Raw genomic sequence first — 16,174 nt, forward strand, 5'->3', positions numbered from 1 at the left:
GTTACTTCAACCATTTTGTTAGAGAACTGATGGGCGTAATCGGATTCAAGCAACGAACGATGCCTTAAAATCACAAGTGAACACAATGAGACATGCTCAACTCCACGCCACGACAATCAGATGTTCAGAGGCTGTTTTAGTTGGCTTATGGTTTAGAGATACAGCACAGATACAGCCTTAGCCCCAACAGGCCTACTGCAAACATTGATCACCCATTCACACGAGTTCTATGTTATGCCATTTTCCCATCCAGTCCCGATACATTAGAGACAATTTTACACAGCTGATTAACCAAAAAACCCTACATGTTCGCGACGTGGGACAAAACCGGAGAACCCAGATAAAACCCACGCAGTCACTGGGAGAACATGGAGAGGCACGGTGGCACAGCCGTAGAGTTGCTGCCTTACAGCGCTTGCAGCGCCAGAGACCCGGGTTCGATCCCGACTACAGGTACTGTAAGAAGATAACTGCAGATGCTGGTACAAATCGAAGATATTTATTTCACAAAATGCTGGAGTAACTCAGCGGGTCAGGCAGCATCTCAGGAGAGAAGGAATGGGTGACATTTCGGGTCGAGACCCTTCTTCAGACTGATGTCAGGGGGGCGGGACAAAGGAAGGATATAGGTGGAGACAGGAAGATAGAGGGAGATCTGGGAAGGGGGAGGGGAAGAAAGGGACAGAGGAACTATCTAAAGTTGGAGAAGTCAATGTTCATACCACTGGGCTGCAAGCTGCCCAAGCGAAATATGAGGTGCTGTTCCTCCAATTTCCGGTGGGCCTCACTATGGCACTGAAGGAGGCCCATGACAGAAAGGTCAGACTGGGAGTGGGAGGGGGAGTTGAAGTGCTCAGCCACCGGGAGATCAGGTTGGTTAAGGCGGACTGAGCGAGGGTATTGAGCAAAGCGATCGCCGAGACTGCGTTTGGTTTCGCTGATGTAAATAAGTTGACATCTAGAGCAGCGGATACAATAGATGAGGTTGGAGGAGGTGCAGGTGAACCTCTGTCTCACCTGGAAAGACTGTGTGGGTCCTTGGATGGAGTTGAGGGGGGAGGTAAAGGGACAGGTGTTGCATCTCGTGCGGTTGCAGGGGAAAGTGCCCGGGGATGGGGTGGTTTGGGTAGGAAGGGACGAGTGGACCATGGAGTTACTGAGGGAGTGGTCTCTGTGGAATGCAGAAAGGGGAGGGGATGGGAAGATATGGCCAGTGGTGGGGTCCCGTTGTATCCTTAAGAGCTCTATCTAGCTCTCTCTTGAATGCATTCAGAGAATTGGCCTCCACTGCCTTCTGAGGCAGAGAATTCCACAGATTCACAACTCTCTGACTGAAAAAGTTTTTCCTCATCTCCGTTCTAAATGGCCTACCTCTTATTCTTAAACTGTGGCCACTTGTTCTGGACTCCCCCAATATTGGGAACATGTTTCCTGCCTCTAACGTGTCTAACCCCTTAATAATCTTATACGTTTCGATAAGATCTCCTCTCATCCTTCTAAATTCCAGTGTATACAAGCCTAGTCGCTCCAGTCTTTCAACATATGATAGTCCCACCATTCCGGGAATTAACCGAGTAAACCTGCGCTGCACGCCCTCAATAGCAAGAATATCCTTCCTCAAATTTGGAGACCAAAACTGCACACAGTACTCCAGGTGCGGTCTCAGTAGGGCCCTGTACAACTGCAAAAGGACCTCTTTGCTCCTATATTCAACTCCTCTTGTTATGAAGGCCAACATTCCATTGGCTTTCGTCACTGCCTGCTGTACCTGCATGCTTCCTTTCAGTGACTGATGCACTAGGACACCCAGATCTCATTGTACGTCCCCTGTTCCTAACTTGACACCATTCAGATAATAATCTGCCTTCCTATTCTTACCACCAAAGTGGATAACCTCACACTTATCCACATTAAACTGCATCTGCCAAGCATCCGCCCACTCACACAACCTGTCCAAGTCACCCTGCAACCTCATAGCATCTTCCTCACAGTTCACACTGCCACCCAGCTTTGTGTCATCTGCAAATTTGCTAATGGTACTTTTAATCCCTTCATCCAAGTCATTGATGTATATTGTAAATAGCTGCGGTCCCAGCACCGAGCCTTGCGGTACCCTACTAGTCACACAAGGGACAATTTACACTTACACCGAAGATGTCGGAGAAAACCCACGCAGGTCACGGGGAGAACGTACAAACTCCGTGCAGACGGCGCCCGTAGTCGGGACCATACCTTGGGTCTCTGGCGCTGCAAGGCAGTAGCTCTACCGCTGCGCCACCGTTTCGCTTCCTCCTTCCCATTCCGTGCACTCACCTTGCTATCCATCTTCTGTTGTTGCAACTGGTCATGAGCCTGAAGAAGTCTCCAATCCCTTCTCTTAATGTGCTGCATGACTTCATCATATGGGAGGTCAATTCGGAAGTTGGAATCTCCACACCAGAATACGTAGTCATGCGAAAAAACATTCCTCCCCTGCCAGAAGAAGAGCAAAAGCACACGTAATCCCCTCAAACAGTGAAAGGGTTAGTTGATTTATACCGAATATAGACACAAAATGCTGGAGTAACTCAGCGGGTCAGACAACATCTCTGAAGAAAAGGAATAGGTGATGTTTCGGGTCTGAAGAAGGGTCTCGACCCGAAACGTCACCCTTTCCCTCTCTCCTAGATGCTGCCTGACCTGCTGAGTTACTCCAGCATTTTGTGTCTGAACTCCAACATAGATTTGTTTTCAAGGTTGCATAGTTACTCCAGCATTTATGCCAATCTATGTTATAGTTCAGATTTGTTTTCTTGATTCACCAAATATGCCATGGTTCATACAAGGAGATTAAAGCATTGGACCTTGAAAACAAATCCCCTTTTAGTTTAAAACGAAGGAAGACACAAAATGCTGGAGTAACTCAGTGGGTCAGGCAGCAGCTCGGGAGAGAAGGAATGGGTGACGTTTCGGGTCGAGGCCCTTCTTCAGACTGAAATAACCCATTCCTTCTCTCCAGGGATGCTGCCTGACCCGCTGAGTTACTCCAGCATTTTGTGTCTACCTTCGATTTGAATACAATTCAAGAGAGAGCTAGGTAGAGCTCTTAAGGATAGCGGAGTCAGGGGGTATGGGGAGAAGGCAGGAACGGGGTACTGATTGAGAATGATCAGCCATGATCACATTGAATGGTGGTGCTGGCTCAAAGGGCCGAATGGCCTCCTCCTGCACCTATTGTCTAATACAATCTAAAAGCAAAAATGAAGGCAACTGAAGGTGCATTGAGAGCAAACGCCAAGGTGGAGAAGCTACATTTGAAAAGAAAATATATCTCGTTTCCCTTTCCCCTGACTCTCAGTCTGTAGAAGGGTCTCGACCCGAAACGTCACCTATTCCTTTTCCCCAGAGATGCTGCCTGACCCGCTGAGTTACTCCAGCACTCTGTGCCTCTCTTCGGTTTAAACCTAGGGCTTGTATTCATTGGAATTTAGATGGGCTTGTATTCACTGGAATTTAGAAGGACGAGAGGGGATCGTACAGAAAAGTATAAAATTATAAAAGGACTGGGCAAGCTAGATGCAGGGAAAATGTTCCCAATGTTGGGGGAGTCCAGAACCAGGGGCCACAGTCTAAGAATAAAGGGGAGGCCATTTAAAACTGAGATGAGACAAAGCTTTTTCACCCAGAGAGTTGTGAATTTGAGGAATTCCCTGCCACAGAGGGCAGTGGAGGCCAATTCACTGGGTGAATTTAAAAGAGAGTTAGATAGAGCTCTAAGGGCTAGTGGAATCAAGGGATACGGGGAGAAGGCAGGCACGGGTTACTGATTGTAGATGATCAGCCATGATCACAATGAATGGCGGTGCTGGCTCGAAGGGCCGAATGGCCTCCTCCTGCACCTATTTTCTACGTTTCTATGTAGCATCTGCAGTTCCTTCATACGCACTAAGTTTGAATGGAATGTGTCAGCTATATTCAGGAGTACACCTGCTGCTTACACCCAAAAGAAAAGAAAATATTCTTGTGGATAGAAAACACAGCTGTGGGAAAACTGCAGATATTTATCAAAGAAATGAGATAGTTTTATTATTTTAACAGTTTTACCAGAAAAATATTTTTCACTTATTAATTAACTTTCTTCAGGTGAATCGTAAATATGAATTCATAACAGAAAAGAACAGCTTTTAGTGCTGACAATGACATTGAAAAGCAAGACCCTGCTGAGGCCTAATTTCTCTGGCAAAATTAATCTAGTCCATCGAATCCACAGCAGAGGCTGAAAATCAGAAGCAATAATGGTTTCTCTTTCCACAGAGCTGCCTGACCTGTTCATTGTTCCCAGCATGTTTAGTTTACTTTAGAGATACAGTGGAAACAGGGCCGTTGGCTCACCGAGTCCAATTGGCCGACCAATGATCCTCGCACTCTAGGGACAATTTACACATACACCAAGCCAATTAACCTGCAAACCTGTACGTCTTTGGAGTGTGGGAGGAAACCGAAGATCTCGGAGAAAACCCACGCAGGTCACGGGGAGAACGTACAAACTCCGTACAGACGGCACCTGTAGTCGGGATCGAACTCGTGTCTGTAGGCGCTGTAAGGCAGCAACTCTACCGCTGGGCCACCGTGACCGCCCTCACACATTCCGTTTACCATTGCTGTTGTGCGCACTCTCTGTCCAACACAGGGCGGCATGGCGGTGCAGCGGTAGAGTTGCTGTCTGACAGCACCAGAGACCCGGATTCAATCCTGACTCTGGGTGCTGTCTGTGCGGAGGCAACCAGTAGCAGAGAGAACCTGCAGACTCCACACATACAGCATCAATTGCTAGTGTAAGAAAATAACTGCAGATGCTGGTACAAATCGAAGGTGTTTATTTCACAAAATGCTGGAGTAACTCAGCAGGTCAGGCAGCATCTCAGGAGAGAAGGAATGGGTGACGTTTCGGGTCGAGACCCTTCTTCAGACTCAAGTCTGAAGAAGGGTCTCGACCCGAAACGTCACCCATTCCTTCTCTCCTGAGATGCTGCCCGACCTGCTACATCAAATGTTAGGACAAACAAGGAAGATCTAGGCAGTTCTGAGACAACAGACCATTGCGATGTTCTATTGAAACACCTTAGTGGAGAGTTGCTGAATTATCGCCATGTCCAACCTAGTAACCAGGACTATTCACCTAACGTACAGTCTCAGAAACATAGAAGCATAGAAAATAGGTGCAAGGGTAGGCCATTCGCCCCTTCGAACAAGCACCGCCATTCAATATGATCATGGCTGATCATCCAAAATCAGTACCCCGTTCCTGCTTTTTCCCCCATCTCCCCTGATTCCGTTAGCCCCAAGAGCTAAATCTGTCTATCTCCTTCTATATTGCGTGGAAAAATAACTGCAGATGCTGGTACAAATCGAAGGTGTCACAAAATGCTGGAGTAATTCAGCAAGTCAGGCAGCATCTAGGAGAGAGGGAATGGGTGACGTTTCGGGTCGAGACCCTTCTTCAGACTGATGTCAGGGGGGCGGGACAAAGGAAGGATATAGGTTGAGACAGGAAGATAGAGGGAGAACTGGGAAGGGGGGGGGGGGAAGGGAAAGAGAGGGACAGAGGAACTATCTAAAGTTGGAGAAGTCAATGTTCATACCACTGGGCTGCAAGCTGCTCAAGCGAAATATGAGGTGCTGCCCAATGGTATGAACATTGACTTCTCCAACTTTAGATAGTTCCTCTGTCTCACTCTTTTCCCCCCTCCCCCCCCCTCCCCCCCCCTCCCCCTCCCCCCCCCCCTCCCCCCTCCCCCCCCCCCCCCCCCCCCCCTCTCCCCCTTCCCAGTTCTCCCACTGTCTTCCTGTCTCCATCTATACAACACAGTGGTTGCATCGGCCATTTTCTATGGAGTGGTCTGCTGGAGCAGCAGCATCTCAGCGGCGGAAGGGAAGAGACTCGACAAGCTGGTCAGGAAGGCCAGCTCTGTCCTGGGTTGCCCCCTCGACTCAGTGCAGGCGGTGGGAGAGAGGAGGATGATGGCAAAGATAACATCGCTGCTGGACAACGACTCCCACCCCATGCAGGTCACTGTCACTGCACTGAGTAGCTCCTTCAGTGACAGACTCCTTCACCCCAAGTGCGTGAAGGAGAGATATAGGAGGTCCTGCCTTCCCGCTGCTGTGAGACTGCACAACCAGCACTGCTCCCAGCAGACCAGTCAACAATAACAGCTAAGAATGACAATTTATGAATCTTTTATTTATAATGAATGATCTCTTGCTATCCCCTTTGCTGCCGTAATACTGTAAATTTCCCCGGTGTGGGACGAATAAAGGAATATATTATTATTATCCTATCTTTGTCCCGCCTCCCCTGACATCAGTCTGAAGAAGGGTCTCGACCCGAAACGTCACCCATTCCCTCTCTCCTAGATACTGCCTGACCTGCTGAGTTACTCCAGCATTTTGTGAGATCTCCTTCTATGTTTATCATCTGCCTTTTGGAAACCTGACTGTTCGATTTTCATCATTCATATCAATTCAACATTTCACACGCCTTTCTTTATTACATCTGACTTGCATTTTACTTGCACCACCTGATTTGCCTCCCCCCCCCCCACCACCCACCTCCAGGACCAATTCTCTTTTATAAGACTGCCCTCATTGAAATCAGTTTTCAGTATTTTTACATTACAGATAGGGTGGCACTGTGGCGCAGCGGTAGAGCTACTGCCTTACAGCGCCAGAGACCCGGGTTCAATCCCGACTACGGGTGCTGTCTGTACGGAGTTTGCACCTTCTCCCCGTGACCTGTGTAGGTTTTCTCCGAGATCTTCAGTTTCCTCCCACACATCCAAAGTTTGCAGCTTTATTGGTTTGGTATAAAATGTAACATTTCCTTAGTGGGTGGAGGATAGTGTTAATAAACAATAGACAATAGGTGCAGGAGGAGGCCATTCGACCCTTCGAGCCAGTACCACCATTCAATGTGATCATGGCTGATCATTCTCAATCAGTGCCCCATTCCTGCCTTCTCCCCATACCCCTTGACTCCGCTATCCTTAAGAGCTCTATCTAGCTCTCTCTTGAATGCATTCGGAGAATTGGCCTCCACTGCCTTCTGAGGCAGAGAATTCCACAGGTTCACAACTCTCTGACTGAAAAAGTTTTTCCTCATCTCCGTTCTAAATGGCCTACCCCTTATTCTTAAACTGTGGCCCCTGGTTGTGGACTCCCCCAACATTGGGAACATGTTTCCTGCCTCTAGCGTGTCCGATCCTCTTAATAATCTTAATGTGCGGGGATCGCTGGTCGGTGCGGGCTCGGTGGGCTGATGGGTCTGTTTCTGCGCCGTATCTCTAAACTAAACTAAACTACAGGTTTCAGAACAACTCCCATCACTGTTTCACTATCTGCGTTCCCTCCCACCTCTCAATTACTTCCTTACACTGCTTGAACCATCTTTTCATGTGTCGTTACAATGTGCCCTGATTGAAAAGGTCTATTGTTACATGGAAACAACTCATGCAATGAGTCCCAGAGCGATCGCCACTGCATTTGGATGAACCAACTCAACGGCAAAGACTGTGGGAACCAGTTAATAAAAAGGTACAGTTTGCGCTAACTGTGAATCTGGTCACCGAACATGCGACTGTGTGCCACTGCACATTATCCAGAACTTCACTTTATGGTAAACAAGTAAATAATACCATTGGGAAGCTGAGTTTCTGCGTGATTTCTCGATAATCTTCATTCCTTTCTTTCACTTGTGACTGTCCTGCTGTCAGGTGGGCACATACAAAGCAGAGTCTGGTGCTGTGGAACTGCAGGCGGATAGCCACTGCTCCTTTATTTCCAGCTTTTCCTCCCATCCCAGTCTTCACCCTGTCCACAGCAATTTCCCTGAAAGAAAAAAAAGTTTTTTTACTGTATTTGGGCGGCGCAGCGTTAGAGTTGCTGCCTTACCAATCAATCAATCAATCAATCAATCAATCAATCAATCAATCAATCAATCAATCAATCAATCAATCAATCAATCAACCAATCAACCAATATATCTTTATTGCCATTGTACAGGGGTACAACGAGATTGGGAATGCGCCTCCCATAACGATGCAATAATTTAATTAGCTCGTCAGTATTAATTTAAACAACCCAATGAAACAAATTGTAACAGTTTTAAAACGGAATAAAGTGCAAGTAGGTCTGTGCCGGATCACTGAGCGATGTGACCATCCGGCTCAGCAGGACCGGTTCATAGCAGCTTTGGCCCTGGGGATGAAGCTGTTCCTGAGTCTGGAGGTGCGGGCGTAGAAGGCCTTGTTGCAGGGGTGTGAAGAGTCTTTGTGGATGCTGGTGGCTTTTCTGAGGCATCGTGTGTTGTAGATGTCCACCAAGGCCTTACAGCGCCAGAGACCCGGGGTCCATCCCGACTAACATAGAAACATAGAAACTAGGTGCAGGAGGAGGCCATTCGGCCCTTCAAGCCAGCACCGCCATTCATTATGATCATGGCTGATCGTCCACAATCAATACCCCGTGCCTGCCTTCTCTCCTTGATTCCACTAGCCCCTAGAACTCTATCTAACTCTCTCTTAAATCCATCCAGTGAATTGGCCTCCACTGCCTTCTGTGGCAGAGAATTCCACAAATTCACAACTCTCTGGGTGAAAAAGTTTTTTCTCACCTCAGTTTTAAATGGCCTCCCCTTTATTCTTAGACTGTGGCCCCTGGTTCTGGACTCACCCAACATTGGGAACATTTTTCCTGCATCTGGCTTGTCCAGTCCTTTTATAATTTTATATGTTTCTATAAGATCCCCTCTCATCCTTCTAAACTCCAGTGAATACAAGCCTAGTCTTTTCAATCTTTCCTCATATGACAGTCCCCGCCATCCCGGGGATTAACCTCGTGAACCTACGCTGCACTGCCTCAATTACAAGGATGTCCTTCCTCAAATAAGGAGACCAAAACTGTACACAATACTCCAGATGGGGTCTTACCAGGGCCCTATACAACTGCAGAAGAACCTCTTTACTCCTATACTGAGATCCTCTCGTTATGAAGGCCAATATTCCATTAGCTTTCTTCACTGCCTGCTGTACCTGCACGCCAACTTTCAGTGACTGGTGTACAAGGACACCCAGGTCTCGCTGCACCTCCCCCTTACCTAACCTAACTCCATTGAGATAATAATCTGCCTCCTTGTTTCTGCCGCCAAAGTGGATAGCCTCACATTTATCTATATTATACTGCATCTGCCCACTCACTCAACCTGTCCAGGTCACCCTGCAACCTCCTAACATCCTCTTCGCAGTTTACACTGCCACCCAGCTTTGTGTCATCCGCAAACTTGCTAGTGTTGCTTCTAATTCCCTCTTCCAAATCATTAATATATATGGTAAATAGTGGTAAACTACCACTGTACGTTCTCCCCGTGACCTGCGTGGGTTTTCTCCGAGATCTTTGGTTTCCTCCCACACTCCAAAGACGTACAAGCGTATTTACATCGGCGAAACCAAGCGTATTTACATTGGCGAAACCAAGCGCAGGCTCGGCGATCGCTTCGTTGAACACCTGCGCTCGGTCCGCATTAACAAAACTGATCTCCCGGTGGCCGAGCACTTTAACTCCCCCTCCCATTCCCAGTCTGACCTTTCTGTCATGGGCCTCCTCCAGTGCCATAGTGAGGCCCACCGGAAGTTGGAGGAGCAGCACCTCATATTTCGCCTGGGCAGTTTGCAGCCCGGTGGTATGAACGTCGACTTCTCCAACTTTAGATAATTCCTCTGTCCCTCTCTTCCCCTCCTCCTTCCCAGATCTCCCTCTATCTTCCTGTCTCCACCTGCATCCTTCCTTTGTCCCGCCCCCCTGACATCAGTCTGAAGAAGGGTCTCGACCCGAAACGTCACCCATTCCTTCTCTCCCGAGATGCTGCCTGACCTGCTGAGTTACTCCAGCATTTTGTGAATAAATCGGTGTGTTGGTTAATTGGCTTGGAATAAATATAAATGGTCCCTCGTGTGAGTAGGATAGTGTTAATGTGCGGGGGTCGCTGGTCGGTGCAGACTCGGTGGGCCGAAGGGCCTGTTTCCATGCTGTATTTCTAAACCAAACTAAACTGAACGTTGTTTCACCTTCCACTGACCTTGGTTTATTGATGACATTAACAAATAAGACCCCAAATCCACTGCATCAGAGTGTTCAATCTGATCTACCGCATGAAGCCACCATGTCGTGTCCTTCGAAGGTCGACACAAGATGTTGGAGTCACTCAGCGGGACAGGCAGCACCTCTGGAGAGTAGGAATGGGTGACATTTCGGGTCGAGACCCTTCTTCAGACTGTCGTACCCTGTGTTTTCTCAGTGATGAAGACTTTTTGTTCTCAGTCTTACATCCTCCTAGATTAGCTACATTCATGGATCATCAATTTTGAGTGGGGTGTGATGAAAGAGTTGTTTATGTTTAAGCTGATTCCCTTCCACGGTAGCGCAGTGGTAGAGTTGCTGCTTTACAGCGAATGCAGCGCCGGAGACTCAGGTTCGATCCTGACTACGGGTGCTGCACTGTAAGGAGTTTGTACGTTCTCCCCGTGACCTGCGTGGGTTTTCTCCGAGATCTTCGGTTTCCTCCCACACTCCAAAGACGTACAGGTATGTAGGTTAATTGGCTGGGTAAATGTAAAAATTGTCCCTAGTGGGTGTAGGATAGTGTTAATGTACGGGGATCACTGGGCGGCACGGACTTGGAGGGCCGAAAAGGCCTGTTTCCGGCTGTATATATATGATATGATATATGATATGATTAGGTTCAAGTGCAAGCAGTCTATCTACGGATTCTTGCAAAACTTTCAAAAACTATATCAAAACGCAGACTGCTGTGCCCAATCCAAAATGAAACATGTCCCTTCGGATCTTGAATGTTAAACCATTTCTAATAGAAATACCCATGTCAAGAATTCACAAGATTGGAGCTTCTCTGAAAGTTAAAGATTTAAAATCAGTCTTCGAATTACAATCAGGGCGGCACGGTGGCGCAGCGGTAGAATTGCTGCCTTACAGCGAATGCAGCGCCAGAGACCCGGGTTTGATCTTGACTACGGGTGCTGTCTGTACCGAGTTTCTACGTTCTTCCCGTGACCTGTGTGGGTTTCCTCCGAGATCTTCAGTTTCCTCCCACACTCCCACAGGTTTGTAGGTTAATTGGCTTGGTAAATGTAATGTGCCGCCCAGCGATCCCCGCACATTAACACCATCCTACACCCACTAGGGACAATTTTTACATTTACCAAGCCAATTAACCTACAAACCTGCACGTCTTTGGAGTGTGGGAGGAAACCGAAGATCTCGGAGAAAACCCACGCAGGTCACGGGGAGAAAGTACAGCACCCGTAGTCGGGATGGAACCCGGGTCTCCGGCGCTGCATTCGCTGTAAGGCGGCAACTCTACCGCTGCGCCACCGTGACTGCCCTCAGGCGGTCAGGCAGAAATGACAAATGTAGAGATTCAGGGGAAATCGCACGTGGGGGCTGAAGTGGAGACTAAAATCACAAAAAAGGAGATTTAAGAAAGATCATATCTTTAGTTCAAAGCAATCTAATAAAATTGAATTAGTGACTGCTAACCTAATATAGGGCACATGATGGAGTCGTACAAAAATAAATAGACAGACACCCACAAGTTGTCCCGAAGACAGCATGATGTACTTGTGCGTTCTGGAGATTGCTTTCTGAAGCTGTTCTGACCACATTTTCTTGTTCGTTGTGCTGCAAAAGAAAAGTCAAAGCTTAAGAAAACTTTGTGATCATTTTTTAAGATTTTGCAAAGCAGACAATTTTGCTCAATCAATATCCACTAGTATGCAAAATGATTAAAAGTCGAAATAAATCTACTCAATTATTTTTTGTTAAATTCCAATCAGGTGCCTTAATTTCGAAGTTCCACCGTCGCAAGTTGTCTTTCCAGAGTATAAACTGGATCACAATTAGATTGGAGAACAAATTTTCTTTTCAGATATCAAAAATATGTCTGGAGTACATGGATTGAACAATTGACAGCATCCAACATGAACAACTTAGTTTGGTTTAGTTCGGAGATACAGCGTGGAAACAGGCCCTTCGGCCCAACACATCCACACCGAACAGCCATCCCCACACATTATCACTCTCCTACACAATTTGACATTTATACCAAGCCAATTAACCTACAAATCTGTATGTTGTTGGAGTGTGGGAGGAGGCCAAATATCTCGGAGAAAGCCCACGTGGTCACAGAGAGAACGTACAAACGCTGTCTCGGGTGGTCGGGTTGGAATCCGGGTCTCTGGCGCTGTAAGCGCTGTAAGGCAGCAACTCTACCGCTGTGCCACCATGCTGCCCTTATATTGTATATGGATACTTATATTGCATTTGTATAAGTGTATGTACACTTATATTAACTTATATTGCATATGTACGTGTGACGAGGTGTTAAGAGGATGTTGCCAGGACTTTTTACGAGGATGTTGCCAGGACTAGAGGTTGTGAGCTATAGGGAGAGGTTGAGTAGGTTGGGTCTCTATTCCATGGAGCGCAGGAGGATGAGGGGAGATCTTATCGAGATGTACAAAATCATGAGAGGAATAGATCGGGTAGATGCACAGAGTCTCTTGCCCAGAGTAGGGGAATCGAGGACCAGAGGACATAGGTTCAAGGTGAAGGGGAAAAGATTTAATAGGAATCCGAAGGGTAATTTTTTCACACAAAGGGTGGTGGGTGTATGGAACAAGCTGCCAGAGGAGGTAGTTGAGGCTGGGACTATCCCATCGTTTAGGAAACAGTTGGACAGGTACATGGATAGGACAGGTTTGGAGGGATATGGACCAAACGCAGGCAGGTGGGACTTAGTGAAGCTGGGACATTGTTGGCCGGTGTGGGCAAGTTGGGCCGAAGGGCCTGTTTCCACACTGTATCACTCTGTGACTCTATGACAATATGACCTAACTCTAAAGGATTATAATTGCACAATCGGTATCAACACGAGCAATTATAGAAACCATTAATCATATATCAAGGGAAGGAATAAATGAGGTAAGAAACAAATGTGAAACTTTGGCCGCTGTGACAAAAGATATCCGATCAGATTTGCTCACCTGGCACTAACAATGTTTCCAGCATTGAGCTCCACCATTTCCTGAAATCCAACCGCAAAGATATCTGGTGGGTAGTTCACGTTGCCTGTGTACAGAACACAAAGAAAACAAAGACTTAAACAATCATGCGTTGGAAGGAACTGCAGATGCTGCTTTACACTGGATACAGACACAAAATGCTGGAGTAACTCAGCGGGACAGGCAGCATCTCTGGAGAGAAGGAATGGGTGACGTTTCAGGTCGAGACCCTTCTTCAGACTGAGCTCAGTTACTCCAGCATTTTGCGTCTGTCTACTTTTTTACTTCAGAACCTCTACTTTAAACTTTTAAATTGTTGATATTTCTTCTTCTTCAGCTCTCTCTGCCAGTCACAGGATGAATGACTTACAGTGCCCTCCATAATGTTTGGGACAAAGACCCATCATTTATTTATTTGCCTCTGTACTCCACAATTTAAGATTCGTAATTGAAAAAAATCACATGTGGTTAAAGTGCACATTGTCAGATTTTATTAAAGAGTATTTTTATACATTTTGGGTTCACCATGTAGAAATTACACCTGTGTTTATACATAGTCCCCCCCATTTCAGGGCACCACAAACATGGCTTCACAGGTATTTGTAATTGCTCAGGTGTGTTTAATTGCCTCCTTCATGCAGGTATAAGAGAGCTCTCAGCACCTAGTCTTTCCTCCAGTCTTTCCATCACCTTTGGAAACTTTTATTGCTGTTTATCAACATTTGGACCAATGTTGTGCCAATGAAAGTCAAAAATAAGCCATTATGAGACTGAGAAACAAGAATAAAACTGTTAGAGACATCAGCCAAACCTTAGGCTTACCAAAATCAACTGTTTGGAACATCATTAAGACGAAAGAGAGCACTGGTGAGCTTACTAATCGCAAAGGGACTGGCTGGCCAAGGAAGACCTCCACAGCTGATGACAGAAGAATTCTCTCTGCAATAAAGAAAACCCCCTAAACACCTGTCCGACAGATCAGAAACACTCTTCAGGAGTCAGGTGTGGATTTGTCAATGACCACTGTCTGCAGAAGACTTCATGAACAGAAATACAGAGGCTACACTGCAAGATGCAAACCACTGGTTAGTTGCAAAAATAGGATGGCCAGGTTACAGTTTGCCAAGAAGTACTTAAAAGAGCAACCACAGTTCTGGAAAAAGGTTGTGTACAGATGAGACGAAGATTAACTCATATCACAGTGATGGCAAGAGCAAAGTATGGAGGAGAGAAGGAACTACCCAAGATCCAAAGCATACCACCACATCTGTGAAACACGGTGGTGGGGGTGTTATAGCCTGGGCATGTATGGCTGCTGAAGGAACTGGCTCACTTATCTTCATTGATGATACAACTGCTGATGGTAGTAACATAATGAATTCTGAAGTGTATAGACACATCCTATCTGCTCAAGTTCAAACAAATGCCTCAAAACTCATTCTACAGCAAGGCAATGATCCCAAACATACTGCTAAAGCAACAAAGGAGTTTTTCAAAGCTAAAAAATGGTAAATTCTTGAGTGGCCAAGTCAATCACCCGATCTGAACCCAAATTAGCATGCCTTTCATAAGCTGAAGAGAAAACTGAAGGGGACTAGCCCCCAAAACAAGCGTGCAGTGAAGCCTACATAAAGCACAGACTAATGATGAATTCTATGAGCTAACTAAAACCAAAGTACAGCTGGGAGTAGGGAGTGTTGTCAATACAACAGCTGATGGACTTTTGAATGGTGCAGCTGTACTATGATATAGAAACAGGTTCATTCTTATATTTCCAGCAACATCCATAATATACAAGAACTACAACACAGGGCTGTTCTACATTCTCATGTTCCCATAATCAGTGCGGATGGGTGAGAAAATCATCCTCTGTGATCATCCTCAAGGATATATTCTGAGCCCCTTCTGTACTCCTTGCACACTTCTGACTGTGTAGCCAAACACCAATCTAACTCAATTTACAAAATCACAGATGGCGCCACCGTAGTGGGCCGGATATCGACTCAATAGACAATAGGTGCAGGAGGATGCCATTCGGCCCTTCGAGCCAGCACCACCATTCAATGTGATCATGGCTGATCATTCTCAATCGAAGGTATTTATTCACAAAATGCTGGAGTAACTCAGCAGGTCAGGCAGCATCACGGGAGAGAAGGAATGGGTGACGATTCGGGTCGAGACCCTTCTTCAGACTACCAGCATCTGCAGTTATTTTCCAAAATGTTCCCAATGCTGGGGGAGTCCAGAACCAGGGGACACACAGTCTTAGAATAAAGGGGAGGCCATTTAAAACTGAGGTGAGAAGAAACTTTTTCACCCAGAGAGTTGTGAATTTGTGGAATTCTCTGCCGCAGAGGGCAGTGGAGGCCAATTCACTGGATGAATTTAAGAGAGAGTTAGATAGAGATCTAGGGGCTAGCGGAATCAAGGGATATGGGGAGAAGGCAGGCATGGGTTACTGATTGTGGATGATCAGCCATGATCACAATGACTTAAGAGCTCCATCTAGCTCTCTCTTGAATGCATTCAGAGAATTGGCCTCCACTGCCTTCTGAGGCAGGTATTTCCACAGATTTACAACTCTCTGACCGAAAAAGTTTTTCCTCATCTCCGTTCTAAATAGCCTACCCCTAATTTGGCTCGAAGGGCCAAATGACCTCCTCCTGCACCTATTTTTTATATCGATGGCGCCAAAGTGGCGATGGTTGAAAGCTTGAAGTTTCTTCAGAATAAATATCACCAGCAATTTGGCCTGGAGCAGCCACCTCGAAGCAATGGCCACGAAAGCACACCAAGGCCTGTACTTCCTTAGAAGGCTTTGGAAGTTTGGCATTTTCCCAACAACTCTCACCAACTTCCGCAGAAGTGCAGTAGAAAGCATTTTAACAGGATGCATGACAGCCTGGTTTGGGAACAGCTCCATCCAAGACCGCAGGAAATTGCAGAGAATTGTGAACGCAGCCCAGACCATCATTCCGTCTACACTTCACGCTGCCTCGGCAAGACCACCAGCATAATCATGGTCCAGTCTCACCCCGGCCACTCCTTCTTCTCCCCTCTCC

At 46.6% G+C, this 16,174-nt stretch overlaps 1 protein-coding gene across 1 annotated transcript in view; it reads right to left on the reverse strand.

Moving 5' to 3' along the window:
• LOC144596886 (synaptojanin-2-like) overlaps positions 1 to 16,174 on the reverse strand; it is a 129,821-nt gene that overhangs the window by 35,175 nt on the left and 78,472 nt on the right. The window contains exons 12-15 of the mRNA XM_078405752.1: positions 13,095 to 13,179; positions 11,590 to 11,730; positions 7,674 to 7,866; positions 2,314 to 2,472 (exon numbers count right to left, since the gene is read on the reverse strand). Of these exons, the coding sequence (XP_078261878.1) occupies positions 2,314 to 2,472; positions 7,674 to 7,866; positions 11,590 to 11,730; positions 13,095 to 13,179 (578 nt within the window). The remainder of the gene's footprint in view (positions 1 to 2,313; positions 2,473 to 7,673; positions 7,867 to 11,589; positions 11,731 to 13,094; positions 13,180 to 16,174) is intronic.

This window comes from Rhinoraja longicauda, chromosome 9 (assembly GCF_053455715.1).
Source record: "Rhinoraja longicauda isolate Sanriku21f chromosome 9, sRhiLon1.1, whole genome shotgun sequence".
NCBI lineage: Eukaryota > Metazoa > Chordata > Chondrichthyes > Rajiformes > Arhynchobatidae > Rhinoraja > Rhinoraja longicauda.